We start from the raw sequence: 13082 nt of genomic DNA on the forward strand, positions 1-13082 counted from the left end.
GACCAAGAACTCAAAAGCAAATGCAATAAAAAGGAAGGCAAATGGGTGGGACTTAATTAAACTACAGAGCTTTTGTATGGCAAAAGAAGAGTCAGCAGAGTAAACAGACAACCCACAGAGTGGAAGAAAAGCTTCACAATCTTTACCTCTGACCAAGGACTAATATCCAGAATCTACATGAACTCAAACAAATGAGCAAGAAAACAAACCAAACAATCCCATCAAAAAGTGGGATAAAGACATTAATAGTCAATTCCCAAAAGAAGATATACAAATGGCCAACATATAAAAAAATGCTCAACATCACCAATCATCAGGGAAATGCAAATCAAAACCACATTACAAAACCACCTTACTCCCACAAGAATGGTCATCATAATAAAAATAAATAGATATTGGTGTGGATGCAGTAAAAAGGGAATACTTCTACACTGTTGGTGGGAATGTAAACTAATACAAGCACTAAGGAAAACAGTGTGGAGATTCCTTCAAGAACAAAAAGTGGAACTACCATTTGATCCAGCAATCCCATTACTGGGTATCTACTCAGAAGAAAGTAAGTCATTATATGAAAAAGACACTTGCACATGCATGTTTATAGCAGCACAATTTGCAATAGCAAAAATGTGGAACTGGCCCAAATGCCTATCAATCAATGAATAAAGAAACTGGGGCCAGGCGCTGTGGCTCATGCTTGTAATCCCAGCATTTGGGGAGGTTGAGGTGGGCAGATCAACTGAGGTCAGGAGTTTGAGACCTTCCTGACCAACATGGAGAAACCCTATCTCTACTAAAAGTATAAAAATTAGCTGGGCGTGATGGCACATGCCTGTAATTCCAGCTACTCAAGAGGCTGAGACAGGAGAATCACTTTGAACCCAGGAGGCAGAGGTTGTGGTGAGCTGAGATCATGACATTATATTCCAGCCTGGGCAACAAGAGCAAAGCTCCATATAGATGATAGAATATTAGCCATAAAAAGGAATGAGTTAATGGCATTCGCACCAACTTGGTTGGGATTAGAGACTATTTATACTAAATGAAGTAACTCAGGAATGGAAAACCAAACATTGTACGTTCTCACTCAGCAGTGAGAGCTAAGCTATGAGGATACAAAGGCATAAGAATGATACAATGAATGGATTGGGGACTCCGGTGGGAAAGGGTGGGAAGGGATGAGGGATAAAAGACTATAAATTGGGTTCAGTGTACACTGCTAAGGTGATGGGTGCACCAAAATCTCACAAATCACCACTAAATAACTTATTCATGTAACCAAATACCACCTGTTCCCCAAAAACCTGTGGGAAAAAAAATCATGATGTCTGGAAAGTTAGACCAAGTGTGCTTGCCTCTTCTGCCTCCTGCTACCTCCTCCACCTCTTCTGCCTCTGCTACTCTTTAGACAACAAGATCAACCCCGCTTCCTCCTCCTCCACAGCCTCTTCAACACGAAGACAAGAAGGATGATGATCCACTTCGACTAATGAATAGTAAAATATATTTTTGCTTCCTTATGATTTTGGTAGCAACATTTTCTTTTCTCTAGCTTAGTTCATTGTAAGAAGACAGTATATAATACACATAACATGCTAACTATGTACCTAACTGTATTATCAGTAAGGCTATTAGTTAAGTTTCTGGAGAATCAAAAATTTACACAGGTTTTCAGCTGTGCAAAGGATTGGCACCCCAACCTCTGTGTTGTTCAAGGCCAACTGTACTTACAAACTTTTTGGAATGTACTACATATTGTGAGCCAATAAAAATGTTCATGTAGGCTGGGCATGGTGGCTATTCCCTGCAATCCTAGTACTTTGGGAGGCTAAGGTGGGAGAACTGCTTGAGGCCAAGAGTTCGAGACCAGCCAGGGCAACATAGTGAGACTTCACCTCTACCAAAAACTCCCAACCAACCAAACATAACTGGGCATGGTGGTACACATCACTAGGCTGAGGGAGGAGGATTCCTTGAGCCCAGGAATTTGAGGCTGCAGTGAGCTATGGCTGTGTCACTGCACTCCAGTCTAGGTGACAAAGTGAGAGCCTGTCTTTTATTTTATTTTTTTCATTTTTCTTTTTTTTTTGTCTTTTTTATTTTTATTTTTTTAATTTTTTTTTTTTGATTCTGTCTCTAAAACAAAAAATGTTCATGTACTGTGGCTGAGTTATCTCATGCTGAAAATTTTAATTCAACAAAAGAAAAAGATCCATTCAAATTCAACTTAAATTCTAGTATATTAATTTGAGGAAATAATATAACCATTAGAATAGTTTAAGCTCTAATTGAAAAATAAGAATTTAAGATTATATATCATGACTATATTACATTAATTTGAATAAATAACATTAGAATAGTTTACACTTTGAGAATTTAAGATTATACGTATGACTAAACCATTATAAAATAAATATATATGCAAAAAGACACACTATTTAGTTACCATACTGAATGGTAACACACAAAAATAAAAAAATGTAGTATTGGCTATAACTCCTTTATAACCCTAACCCTAACCCTAACCCTAACCCTAATGGTGGATATAAAACCTTATAACCTTTGTAAGGTTTATATTATGTAGTTTTTTTGTTTGTTTATTTTTGAGATGGAATCTCGCTCTGTCACCCAGAATAAAGTGTAGCGGCATGATCTCGGCTGGCTGCAACCTCCGCCTCCCGGATTCAAGGAATTCTCCCTGCTTCAGCCTCCTAAGTAGAGGGGATTATAGGCACCCGCCACCACATCCGGCTAATTTTTCTATTTTTTAGCAGAGACGTAGTTTCATCATGTTGGCCAGGCTGGTCTTGAACTCCTGACCTCAGGTGATCCACCGGCCTTAGCCCAAAGTGCTGGAACTACAGGTGTGAGCCAGTGCACCTGGCCTCTTGTTTGTTTTCTGCAATATAAAAGGAGAAAACCTTCTCTTCAGAGAACAACACTTAAGGAGACCTTTTTGGCTACAGGAATTGAGCATCCTATAGTAAATGTATACAAGAAGGAGGACATTTAAGAATTGTGGTCATGGTAAAATATTCCAAAAACAAAAGAAACGAAGTACCTGATTGTCTTTTACTAAATGTCTATGACCTAAGTAAGTATGTCTATGATCATCTGGCTTACAAAGATGGCAGGGTATATTTTGTTGTTTTTTTACACCTTTCAAATAATAAAATTAATGCAGAAATCAGTCAATCGAAAAGTAGAAAACAGGTTTCTTTTACTGCCACAGTTCACCTGCTAAATACCTGCTTTCCTTCTGAGAGCACAGAATTTTGGTACATGTCAGAGAGGGGTTCCTACATGACCGGATCCTGATAAAAACCTTTGGCACTGAGTCACTTAATGAGGTTCCTTGGGAGACAACATTTCACACCTGCTGTCACAACTTATTGTGGAGGAATTAAGCAAGTCCTGTGTGACTTGACTGGAAGAGGACCCTTTGAAGCTTGCTCCTGGTTTCCTCCAGATTTCACTCTGCACCTTTTCTCTTTGCTGACTTTACTTGGTATTCTTTCAGTGCACTAAATCACAAACACCAGCATAACCACATGCTGAGCCCTCTGACTCTTTCTAGCAAACCACTGAAATTGGGGATGGTCTTGGGGACCCCTGACAAGCCCACAAATTATTTCACCTAATCTGCACAACTTCCTTATGGGAGGAACATATCTATCCTTACTTTATAGATTAGAAAATGAAGGATCACAGAAATTAAGTAACGTGGAAAAGCACAACCAATGATTAGGTCAGGCTCTGAACACAAAGTTTTTGCTTCCAAGTTTACTGCTTGTAAGCTCCCTGGGGGGAGGGAAGAAAAAACTCAAACATTGAAGATTCACAATAAATAGTAGCTTTCAAGTTGAATGATCTTACAGTAGTTTCAAGTTAATAAAACCTGAGCTTTGGCTTTTCTAATTTTTAAAATTAAAAATATGGCATTATAGAGTATGGTAGCGTGGTGGGGCAGGAGAGTAAGTACACGCTATTAAAGAATAGTAAATTCTACAGAGATTATTATTGTAAACCACTTTTCTGTATTTTTTTTTCTCCCTCTTTTTCTAACCTAGGGTCTTGCTCTGTCACCCAGGTTGGAGTGAAGTGGTACAATCATAGTTTACTACAGCCTTCAACTCCTGGCTCAAGTGATTCTCCTGGCTCAGCCTCCTGAGTAGCTGGCACTACAGGCGCACAGCCTATACTTGGCTAATTTTTAAAATATTTTTGTAGAGATGGGATCTTGCTTTGTTTTCCAGGCTGGTCTCAAACTCCCGGCCTCAAACGATCCTTCTCCCTCAGCCTCCCAAAGTGCTGGGACTGCACGTGTAAGCCACTGTGCCTGGCTTATTTTCTCTTTCAATAGTTCCTTAAGGTCCTTATGTCATACTGTGGTATTAGACAGTCTCAATTTGAAGATCCTGATGCAGAAAACCTTAAATACCTTTTAGTAAAATCTTTAAAGCAGAGTCGCAGTTTATTATGATGTCTGAAGAGCTTTGGGTCACTAGGTATTTCAGAGAGAAAAACCTGGGCAACTTCCAAAGGCCCCTGCAAAATAAGAAAATAAAACAAGAAGTGGTTTTTTTTTTTTTGGTTATCTCTAAAATCACAGAGACAGAACTTATTCAAACGATTTTTCTTAGCACTGAGATGGCTGCATTTAAGCTTAATGCATATATGCCTATGCCTAAATTAAAGCTCGACAGAGACTGTTTCAGTATTTTCTAATTTCATTCTACATTCTTGTCTACTGCAATTAACTTCTTATTAGTTTATTATTCAAAGAAACAGAATAGGATCTCAAGGAATGACTACCGTGTTCATTAATGTATTTTGCTTTGTATTTTCCACATTCTTTATTGTATCCTGGATGTAAAAAGTTGTCAAGTTACTACATCTGCCAATCTGCTGATTATCAGAGTTGATTTTGTAAAACAGCTTCCCTCAGTATTCCAAAGGTGTTCCAGATACCATGTTAAAGAAGATAATCTTGGCTGGGTGTGGTGGCTCACGCCTGTAATCCTACCGCTTTGGGAGGCCAAGGCGGGTGGATCATGAGGTCAGGAGATTGAGACCATTCTGGCTAACGTGGTGAAACCCCGTCTCTACTAAAAGTACAAAAATTAGCTGAGTGTGATGGTACATGCCCGTAGTCCCAGCTACTGAGGCAGGAGAATCACTTGAACCTGAGAGGCAGAAGTTGCAGTGAGCTGAGATTGTGCCACTGCACTCTAGCCTGGGCAACAGAGAGAGACTCTTTCTCAAACAAAAAATAAAAAAGAAGAAGAAGAAGAAAAGGTAATTGTTCATAAGCTACATCATTTGGAAATAAAACCTTAAAATCATGTTTCTAGATGAAGGTCTTAAGGTGTTTATTTCAGTTTTGGTGGGGTATTTTTTTAGCTTTGTTCCTTTAATCTGAAAAGTAGTTAAGACATGGTACAGGAAACCTTACTTGAAGACTTTCTGCATTTTCCCTTATCATGGACTATTCCTAAGACTGGGGCCATACCTAAAATCATTAAGAGAATCTGAATGAACCAATCACAAGAACTAATGGGAATGCCTTCTAATCTGCATATGACAAAAGAACAATAGTTTATGTCAGTTATTATTCACATTTAAAAAAATGATTCCATATCACTCATTTAATCCTCACAACTTATTGTAAAGGAGATCTGGGGAAGATAACATCAGGGAAAATCTAACATAGTAGAGGTTCACGTATATGTACAAAGCTCTGAAAATGAGTCCTTGCTTTAAAGATTACATTCTTTTGATACAAGTTTTTTAAGGAACTGTATTTTAAGTGAATCAATTCCTTCTTAATAGAATATGTAAGATCTCATAAGTAGAAAAATACAGGCAGTAGAGAAGGTAGATCCTTTTCATTTGACTTAACACTTATTTGTGATATCTGTAAAATGCAATAATAAAATTATCCCAAACCATATTTATAGCTTAAATCATACAGCGCTAGCAAAAAGCACTAACCTGATTAACTGTTGTGCCTACAGATCCCTGGAGTACCATCTGAAGCATTTTGGGGTCGGCGGGATCCTGATGTGTTGCAAATGCCAACTCCTGTGTCTTTTTCTGCATGTCCTCAATAGCAACTTCAATTGGTGTTAAGATGATCTGAGTAAAAGAGCATCTATTAGGTGGGTGTTCTGACTGAAAACTATTTAATGAACTTTATGTATAATCAACTGAAATTAGGGAAAAAAAGGAGATCAATTGTAAACTTTATGTAACAATAAAATTCCAAACTCGGATCCCTAAATGAAAAAAAAAAAAATAATCAACCTTTTAAAGAACAAACTGGGGGTGAATTCGGGTCTTAGAAAAGGAGTAAAAAATTAAGGACTCAAAAATGGGTAAAATACTAGTATGTTACGGTGTACGGAATGGTACGTATCTTCTGCTACATCCAAGTTGTGGTTACATGGCTTGAATATATTTGCTTCCCTAATTCTGTTTCCCTATTCATGGACTTACCTCTTCTTTGTGAGTGACATTGACCCTTGTTTTAATATAAGGAAAGGCATGAGATGTAGTCAGAATGGTCTTCCTTTTGAATTGTTCATGAAGTTCCCCATGGGCACGGCCATCTAAAGTAAAGGGTGTACAGTACATGAAGCGGCGAAGATTATAATTTTTGTCGAAATAAGTGATTCTGTCCTTCATCTCATATGTGTCAAAGTATGGCTCCACATAGGTAATCTGAATATATGCCTAGGAAAGAAAAAAGTCCTTCATTTCCTCACTGTTAAGTCATCATTTAGTCTTTCTCAAACAAAACTGCATGGAGGATCTCAAAGAGATGCCTATATGTCATGATAGTCGAATCAACCATACCTTGTTAGGATCTAATTTACACTTGTCTACAGGATTAGAGTCTTTGATTACTTCAACCACATCCTCTCCAAATCTTTCGCCATAAAATCCCTACAATAAAGAAAAAGAAACCTTTTATATGAAGTTAACAAGACTGGGAAATAGAGAAGGCCTCTGAGGGTCACTCCTGGGCAAAATCAAGAGAATTAGTGAGTTCTCTACGATCTTATCAATAATTTAAAAATAATAATTTAGGCTTATAAAAATTATACTAGCTTATGAGGTTGTACAGTCTCAGTCCATATTTATTTGACACTATTTCCATCCACAAACTTTAAATAACACAAAACCTCAGAAAACAATTTTCTCCAATAAAAAACACAGGATTCCACAAGAAGTCCTCAAGAGAAACAAAAGACAAAAGAAAGCAAAGACAAAAGAAACTCATTATTATGTATAAAATCTTAGTTTTACTGAGTTGTTGTGGCTTGATTTCTTTTTTTTTTTTTTTCTCCCAGATCTCTCAGGCCAAGTGGCTTGATTTTTTACAGACCACAGGTCAATGAATAAACATTCATTTTTATGAACGATTATTTTAATCCCAGAATTTTCAAATAAAACCATTGACCTGTGGAAGTTTTGTATAGGTTTACATTTTGAAAAGGCAACCTTAGGTCAAGAATGTAGTGATTATTCCATATGGCACTGGTGTGGCAGCATGGGCAATGGATGAAACTATTCAAAAGGAAAAATCCAATTGAATCTTCAAAGGAGAAACCCTCACTGCTATCCCAAGGGTAATTTTTATAACTAAGTTTGATACAGTCTCAATTAATATTTCCCAAGACTTACACCTAGCCGCTCGAAAAATAAAAAGTCACAGCTTGAGCCAATTTATGTAAGTTGGGCCAGAGAAGTCACCAATAGGAATCTAACGTTCAAGAAATTAACATCAGTAAGAATAAAAACAACCCTAAGAGCCCTATTTCTCAAACTGCTATGTGAACACAAATCACCTGGGGATCTTGCTAAAATGCAGACTCTGATTCAGAAGGGCTGGGGTGGGGTCTGAGGTTCTGCATTTCAAACAATCTCCCAGGTGATGCCAACGCTTCTGGTCCATGCACCACACTTTGAGTAACAAAAATAGAGAAAGGTTGGAAAGGATAACTATAACAGAAAAATCTGGTTAGCCCAGTAAATAAGAAACTCAATCTTATATGGTGAAAATTAAGAAGTTACAAGGGTTAAAGGAAGTGTTTTTAAGGTGTGATTTCAGGCTTTTAAGTTCTAAAGATACCTCACTGGGAACCAATTAAGCCAAAGAGATAATATGCTTGAGTCAGAAATTTCTTGGGGTTCTGGTTCTAGGTCAATTATTAGCTACTACTTCTTTATCTTTTTCAACAAAATGTGGATTACACTATATATTTTTCCATAAGTCACAGTAATTCTGAAGGATACAGGGGTTTCTAAAATATGTGTGAAAACGGCCTCAAAAAAAATTACTATTTTATTGTTGCCAAAAAAGATTTGAAAGAGAATTATTGTAACTATTAAAAATCCTTATTCTCTAAAGGAGTATTTATTTGGCAAGATCTGGCTTATTAAATGATTATATCTGGATCTGAAAGTCGAATCATTAGAGAGAATACAAATTAAAGATGACATTTTATGAACCACCACAGCATTCACCTCCAATCTGTGAGATATCTCTGCAAGTTTGGTTATTGCAGGCTCCTTGTAAACAAATTCTTGTTCATCCAAATCCCCGAACTTGGTTCCATAAAAACCAACACGAAAATAGGTGCCAAACATCCGCTTACCATCCTAGGTTTAGGAAAATGAAGAAACTTTAATATGAAATATTTCTGCTTTTCACATTATGTTTAGATTGTTACATCATGAAATTTCCAAAACGTTGCAAAAAGTTTTCATTCAAAATTATAATATGTTAAACGAAGGTTTAAACAAAGTAAACAGTCTTTCTTTTTTCATTATTTCTAACAAATAACTGAAAATAGGGCTACTAACAAGTGACTAAATCACATATAATATTTTTCAGAGTTTGTACCAAGTGACTTTATCACATTGGTCTATGTTTTTAAAATCTATATAATTGAGATAAATCAACTAATTTTATTGCAAGAAAAGATGCTTGATATAACATATACTATGTCTTAATTGTACTGATACTAGAGCATACTAGATCAAGTTAAATTTTAAAACAATGTTTACATATTTATAAATTAGCATTAGCCTTTATATAACCTCTTTACAAATATTAAATGGGATTGTACAAGTCAGGAGTCAAGGATAGCACCTGGCATAGAGCAGACCATCAGTAAATGTCAAGACCCTCCAGAAGCACTAGAGCAAAAATTCTACAGTTAGCAGCCCTGTGCCAGTAATTTTTTTTTTTTTTTTTCAGATGGAGTCCTACTCTTTTCACTCAGGCTGGAGTGCAGTGGCACCATCTCGGCTCACTGCAACCTCTGCCTCCTAAATTCAAGTGGTTGTCCTGCCTCAGCCTCCTTAGTAGCTGGGATTACAGGCATAAGCCACCATGCTTGGCTAATTTTTGTATTTTCAGTAGAGACAGGGTTTCACCACGTTGGCCAGGCTGGTCTCAAGCTCCCACCCTCAGGTGATCCATCCACCTCAGCCTCCCAAAGGGCTGGGATTATAGACATGAGCCACCACACCCAGCCCAGTAAAAGAGTTTTATGTAGAAGAGTTACTAAAAATGGAACAGAAAGGGGGGAAAAAAAATCTATGAAAGAAAATAAGTAAAAATTTTTTGAGATGAGGTGGTTATTCTAAAGCACCCGAACTTCCCACTGGCATGCATTAACTACACATTCATGTCCGGTACAAAGTACATTAAGGTCACCTTAACTCTCACAAAGCATATCAGAAGACAAATTATTTTAATAAAGATAAATATTTGGATACTTTCTATGCAACCTTTTTTTTTTTTTCCTTAAAGATGGGGTTTCACCATGATGGCCAGGCTGGTCTTGAACTCCTGACCTGACCTCAGCTGATCCACCCACCTCGGCCTCCCAAAGTGCTAGGATTATAGGCGTGAGCCACTGCGCCCGGCTCTATGCAACTTTTATAAGTGTCACCTTTTTTTTTTTAAGTGTCACCTCAGCCTCCTACGTAGCTGGGATTACAGGTGTGTGCCACCTTGCTCAGCTAATTTTTATAATTTATTTTAGGATTCTCTGGAGGTGACTATTACACATCACAAGTGTATTTAAAGACCTCTGAATTCTCTTTAAGCCTAATCTGCTTTATATTTATTTTTCCTATATTGAAAAAGAAAGGGCATATAAAACAAGCTAGAAATGCCACACATAAATAAGCAAAATGGGAAGCTCTAATTCTTAATTTTCCAGTTTTAGCAACACCAAAAAAAAAAAAAGTATAGTGAAAAGGCTGGGCATAGTGGCTCCTGCCTGTAATCCCAGCACTCTGGGAGGCCGAGGTGGGCGGATCACGAGGTCAGGAGATGAAGAACATACTGGCTAACATGGTGAAACACCATCTCTACTAAAAATGCAAAAATTAGCCTGGCATGGTGGCATGCACCTGTAATCCCAGTTACTCGGGAGGCTGAGGCAGGAGAATCACTCGAACCTAGGAGGCAGAGGTTGCAGTGAGCCAAGATGGCACCACTGCACTCCAGCCTGGGTGACAGAGCAAGACTTAAAAAAAGTATAGGGACTAAAAATATCTCTATATTTTTCTCCAAAAACAAGTAAAGTTTTAAAGAAAAATGTCTTTGGAGCTAAAGAAAGTTGACGTTTCTAATTTAAAAACTTTTTTTTCAGTTACTTTATTTCAGAACTTAACACACATAAAAATTAACTGATTTCTACAGCAAATTAATCTGTCTAGATAGATTAAATGATTCAACTAAAATACTGATTAAAACCATAAGTAAGCCAATGGAACAATATAATAATAGTAAATTTTGACTTAAGTAATAAAGGCACTGCAAATAAAAAAGGAATATAAGAAAATTACTTGAAAATTTGTGGTTGTTTTCAAAACATGTCATACACATATATACACATACATTCCTACTTTTTATTTTTTATTTATTTTTATTTTTTAGTTTTTTTGAGACAGGGTCTCACTCCATTACCCAGCCTGGAATGCAGTGGTGTGACCACAGCTCACTGCAGCTTCCATCTCCTGGGCCCAAGTGATCCTTCCGCCTCAGCCTCCTGAGTACCTGGGACTCCAGGTGCATGTCACCAGACCCAGATAATTTTTTGCACTTTTTGTAGAGCCAGGGTTTTGCCACATTGCCCAGGCTGGTCTTGAACTCCTGGGCTCAAGTGATCTATCCGCCTCAGCCTCCCAAAGTGCTGGAATTACAGGTATGAGCCACCACGCTAGGCCCATTTCTGCTTTTTAAAACCACAAATATTAATATGCTGCTATTCCATCTGTCCTCCTCTTAGAGGTTTCTAGTTTAAAACAATACTGTAATTCTTCAATATTGTGGCCCTTTAAATATTTGAAGATAACAATTAGAACTTGTTTCCTTTAGCTAAACTTTCTAGTTCTCAATTAATCTTCATATGACAGTAATTTCTACTCTTTGGCATTTTATTAGTTTTTCAATGTCATCCTTTAAAGTGTGATATCCCAGATACAGCCATAATACTGTTGATGTGAACTGACCAATGAAAGTGTGTTGGTGAGTGGGCTCAATGTCTCCTTGAATCTGAACATTGAATTTTAAGGTAGCTTAAAACTAAACTACCTCTTTTTATTATACTTTCTCATAATGACATTTGGTTCAAGGAAAAAAATTAGTGGGTGTTTACTACATTAGCCACTGTTCATCTTCCGTAATAGAAAAGTAAAAATAAGTAAGACTTGCCTCCCAAGAGAGTAAAAAGTGTATTCAAATAGTTACAAAACACTATCTGTCAGCAAAGGGATGTATGCTATACTAAAAAGAGGTGTAAGAAAGGAAAGATTAATCTTGTTGGAACTAAGTGACAACAGAGGTAACACATAGGGTTCTACTCAAACTAAATGGCCAAGTGGACAGGAAAGGGAAGGAAGAACACTGAAACAGAGGGTGTGGGGAAGGCAGCTACAATATGAGAAAAAGTATTCATCCATTCAAATACTTATTGAGTGCCGACTATGTGTCAGCAAACTGTTCTAGATATTTATGATAAATCTGTGAACAAAAGGTACAAAGAAGGTGGTCAGGGTAGGTTTCATCTGAGCAAAGACTGATGGAGGTAGCAGACTCACTCATGTGGATCCCTGAGGGATGTACATCCCAGGCAGAGGAAAGAGCCAGTGCAAAGATCCAAAGGCTAAAGCTTACCTAACGTGTTTGAGGAACAGGCAGGTAAGAAGTGTGGCTAGAGCAGAGTAAGCAAGCGGATAGAACAGGAGGAGATACGGTTAGGTAAGTGACTCCAAGGAGTAACTGGATATCTAAAAACAAATGTTTGTGTGCAGAACGGAGTGGGAAAGGGAGCAGCTGGTGATGAGGCTAGAGAGAAAGGCAGGCTGAGAATTTGATTATTTTCAACTTAAGACTCCTCTAGTGTCAAACTAGTATGGAAGTATGTTTCATGGAAGCATAGTCATATTGCTTCGCCTGTAGGAAAAACATCACTTCATCTTTATTTTCTCTTCAGAGTTTTTGGACCACAGGATGATACCTGTTTTTCCTCCGAATTAAAACAAAAGCAAAACTTTCCTATAAGATAGCCTGTTTTCCTAGCATTACGTTTCTTTACTGTTACGAATCCTTTCTGAACTTCTCACACTACAGCTTATCCTTCCTTAGCAATTCTAATTATTGCTTCCACAATCTTCTGGGTGATAAAACTATGTCCAGGACAAAGAAATCCATCGACCATGTTTCTATATGGTTCAAAACTCTATGAAAAATACACTATAAATCTATTTTAGTTTTGTTGTCTTTATTTAGCATGAACTAGTTGATTTCCACAGTGACATCGTTTCTCTAACTTCTTTTATCCTCTCCCAGTTGTTTTCCATTACGCTTCCTTTAGGTTAACTGATTTCCATAGAGGCCTAGCAATATTTCACACAATGGTCACCTCTCTTTTCTTTTACTACATTTATTCCTCTTAAAGAGCATTTACCAGTTCACTTCTAGTCATAGGTCTCAATTTGGAAATGTAAAACCTCTTAGATTTTATTGACCAAAGTGTTAAGATTTATAATAGCAATCA

The 13082-nt window shown here is 37.3% G+C and overlaps 1 protein-coding gene across 7 annotated transcripts in view; it reads right to left on the bottom strand.

Moving 5' to 3' along the window:
- Nucleotides 1-13082, bottom strand: part of DOCK7 (dedicator of cytokinesis 7) — a 242826-nt gene that overhangs the window by 15918 nt on the left and 213826 nt on the right. For 5 of the 7 annotated variants that reach the window (XM_074380931.1, XM_074380927.1, XM_074380929.1 and 2 more), the window contains 5 exons: nucleotides 8530-8655; nucleotides 6856-6945; nucleotides 6496-6732; nucleotides 5992-6135; nucleotides 4439-4545 (listed from right to left, as the gene is read on the bottom strand). In XM_074380931.1, coding sequence (XP_074237032.1) covers nucleotides 4439-4545; nucleotides 5992-6135; nucleotides 6496-6732; nucleotides 6856-6945; nucleotides 8530-8655 — 704 coding nt within the window. Of the gene's footprint in view, nucleotides 1-4438; nucleotides 4546-5991; nucleotides 6136-6495; nucleotides 6733-6855; nucleotides 6946-8529; nucleotides 8665-13082 lie in introns of all 7 variants that reach the window. The other 2 variants (XM_074380932.1, XM_074380928.1) reach the window with 1 other exon arrangement.

Source organism: Saimiri boliviensis, chromosome 11 (assembly GCF_048565385.1).
Source record: "Saimiri boliviensis isolate mSaiBol1 chromosome 11, mSaiBol1.pri, whole genome shotgun sequence".
NCBI classification, from domain to species: Eukaryota; Metazoa; Chordata; class Mammalia; order Primates; family Cebidae; genus Saimiri; species Saimiri boliviensis.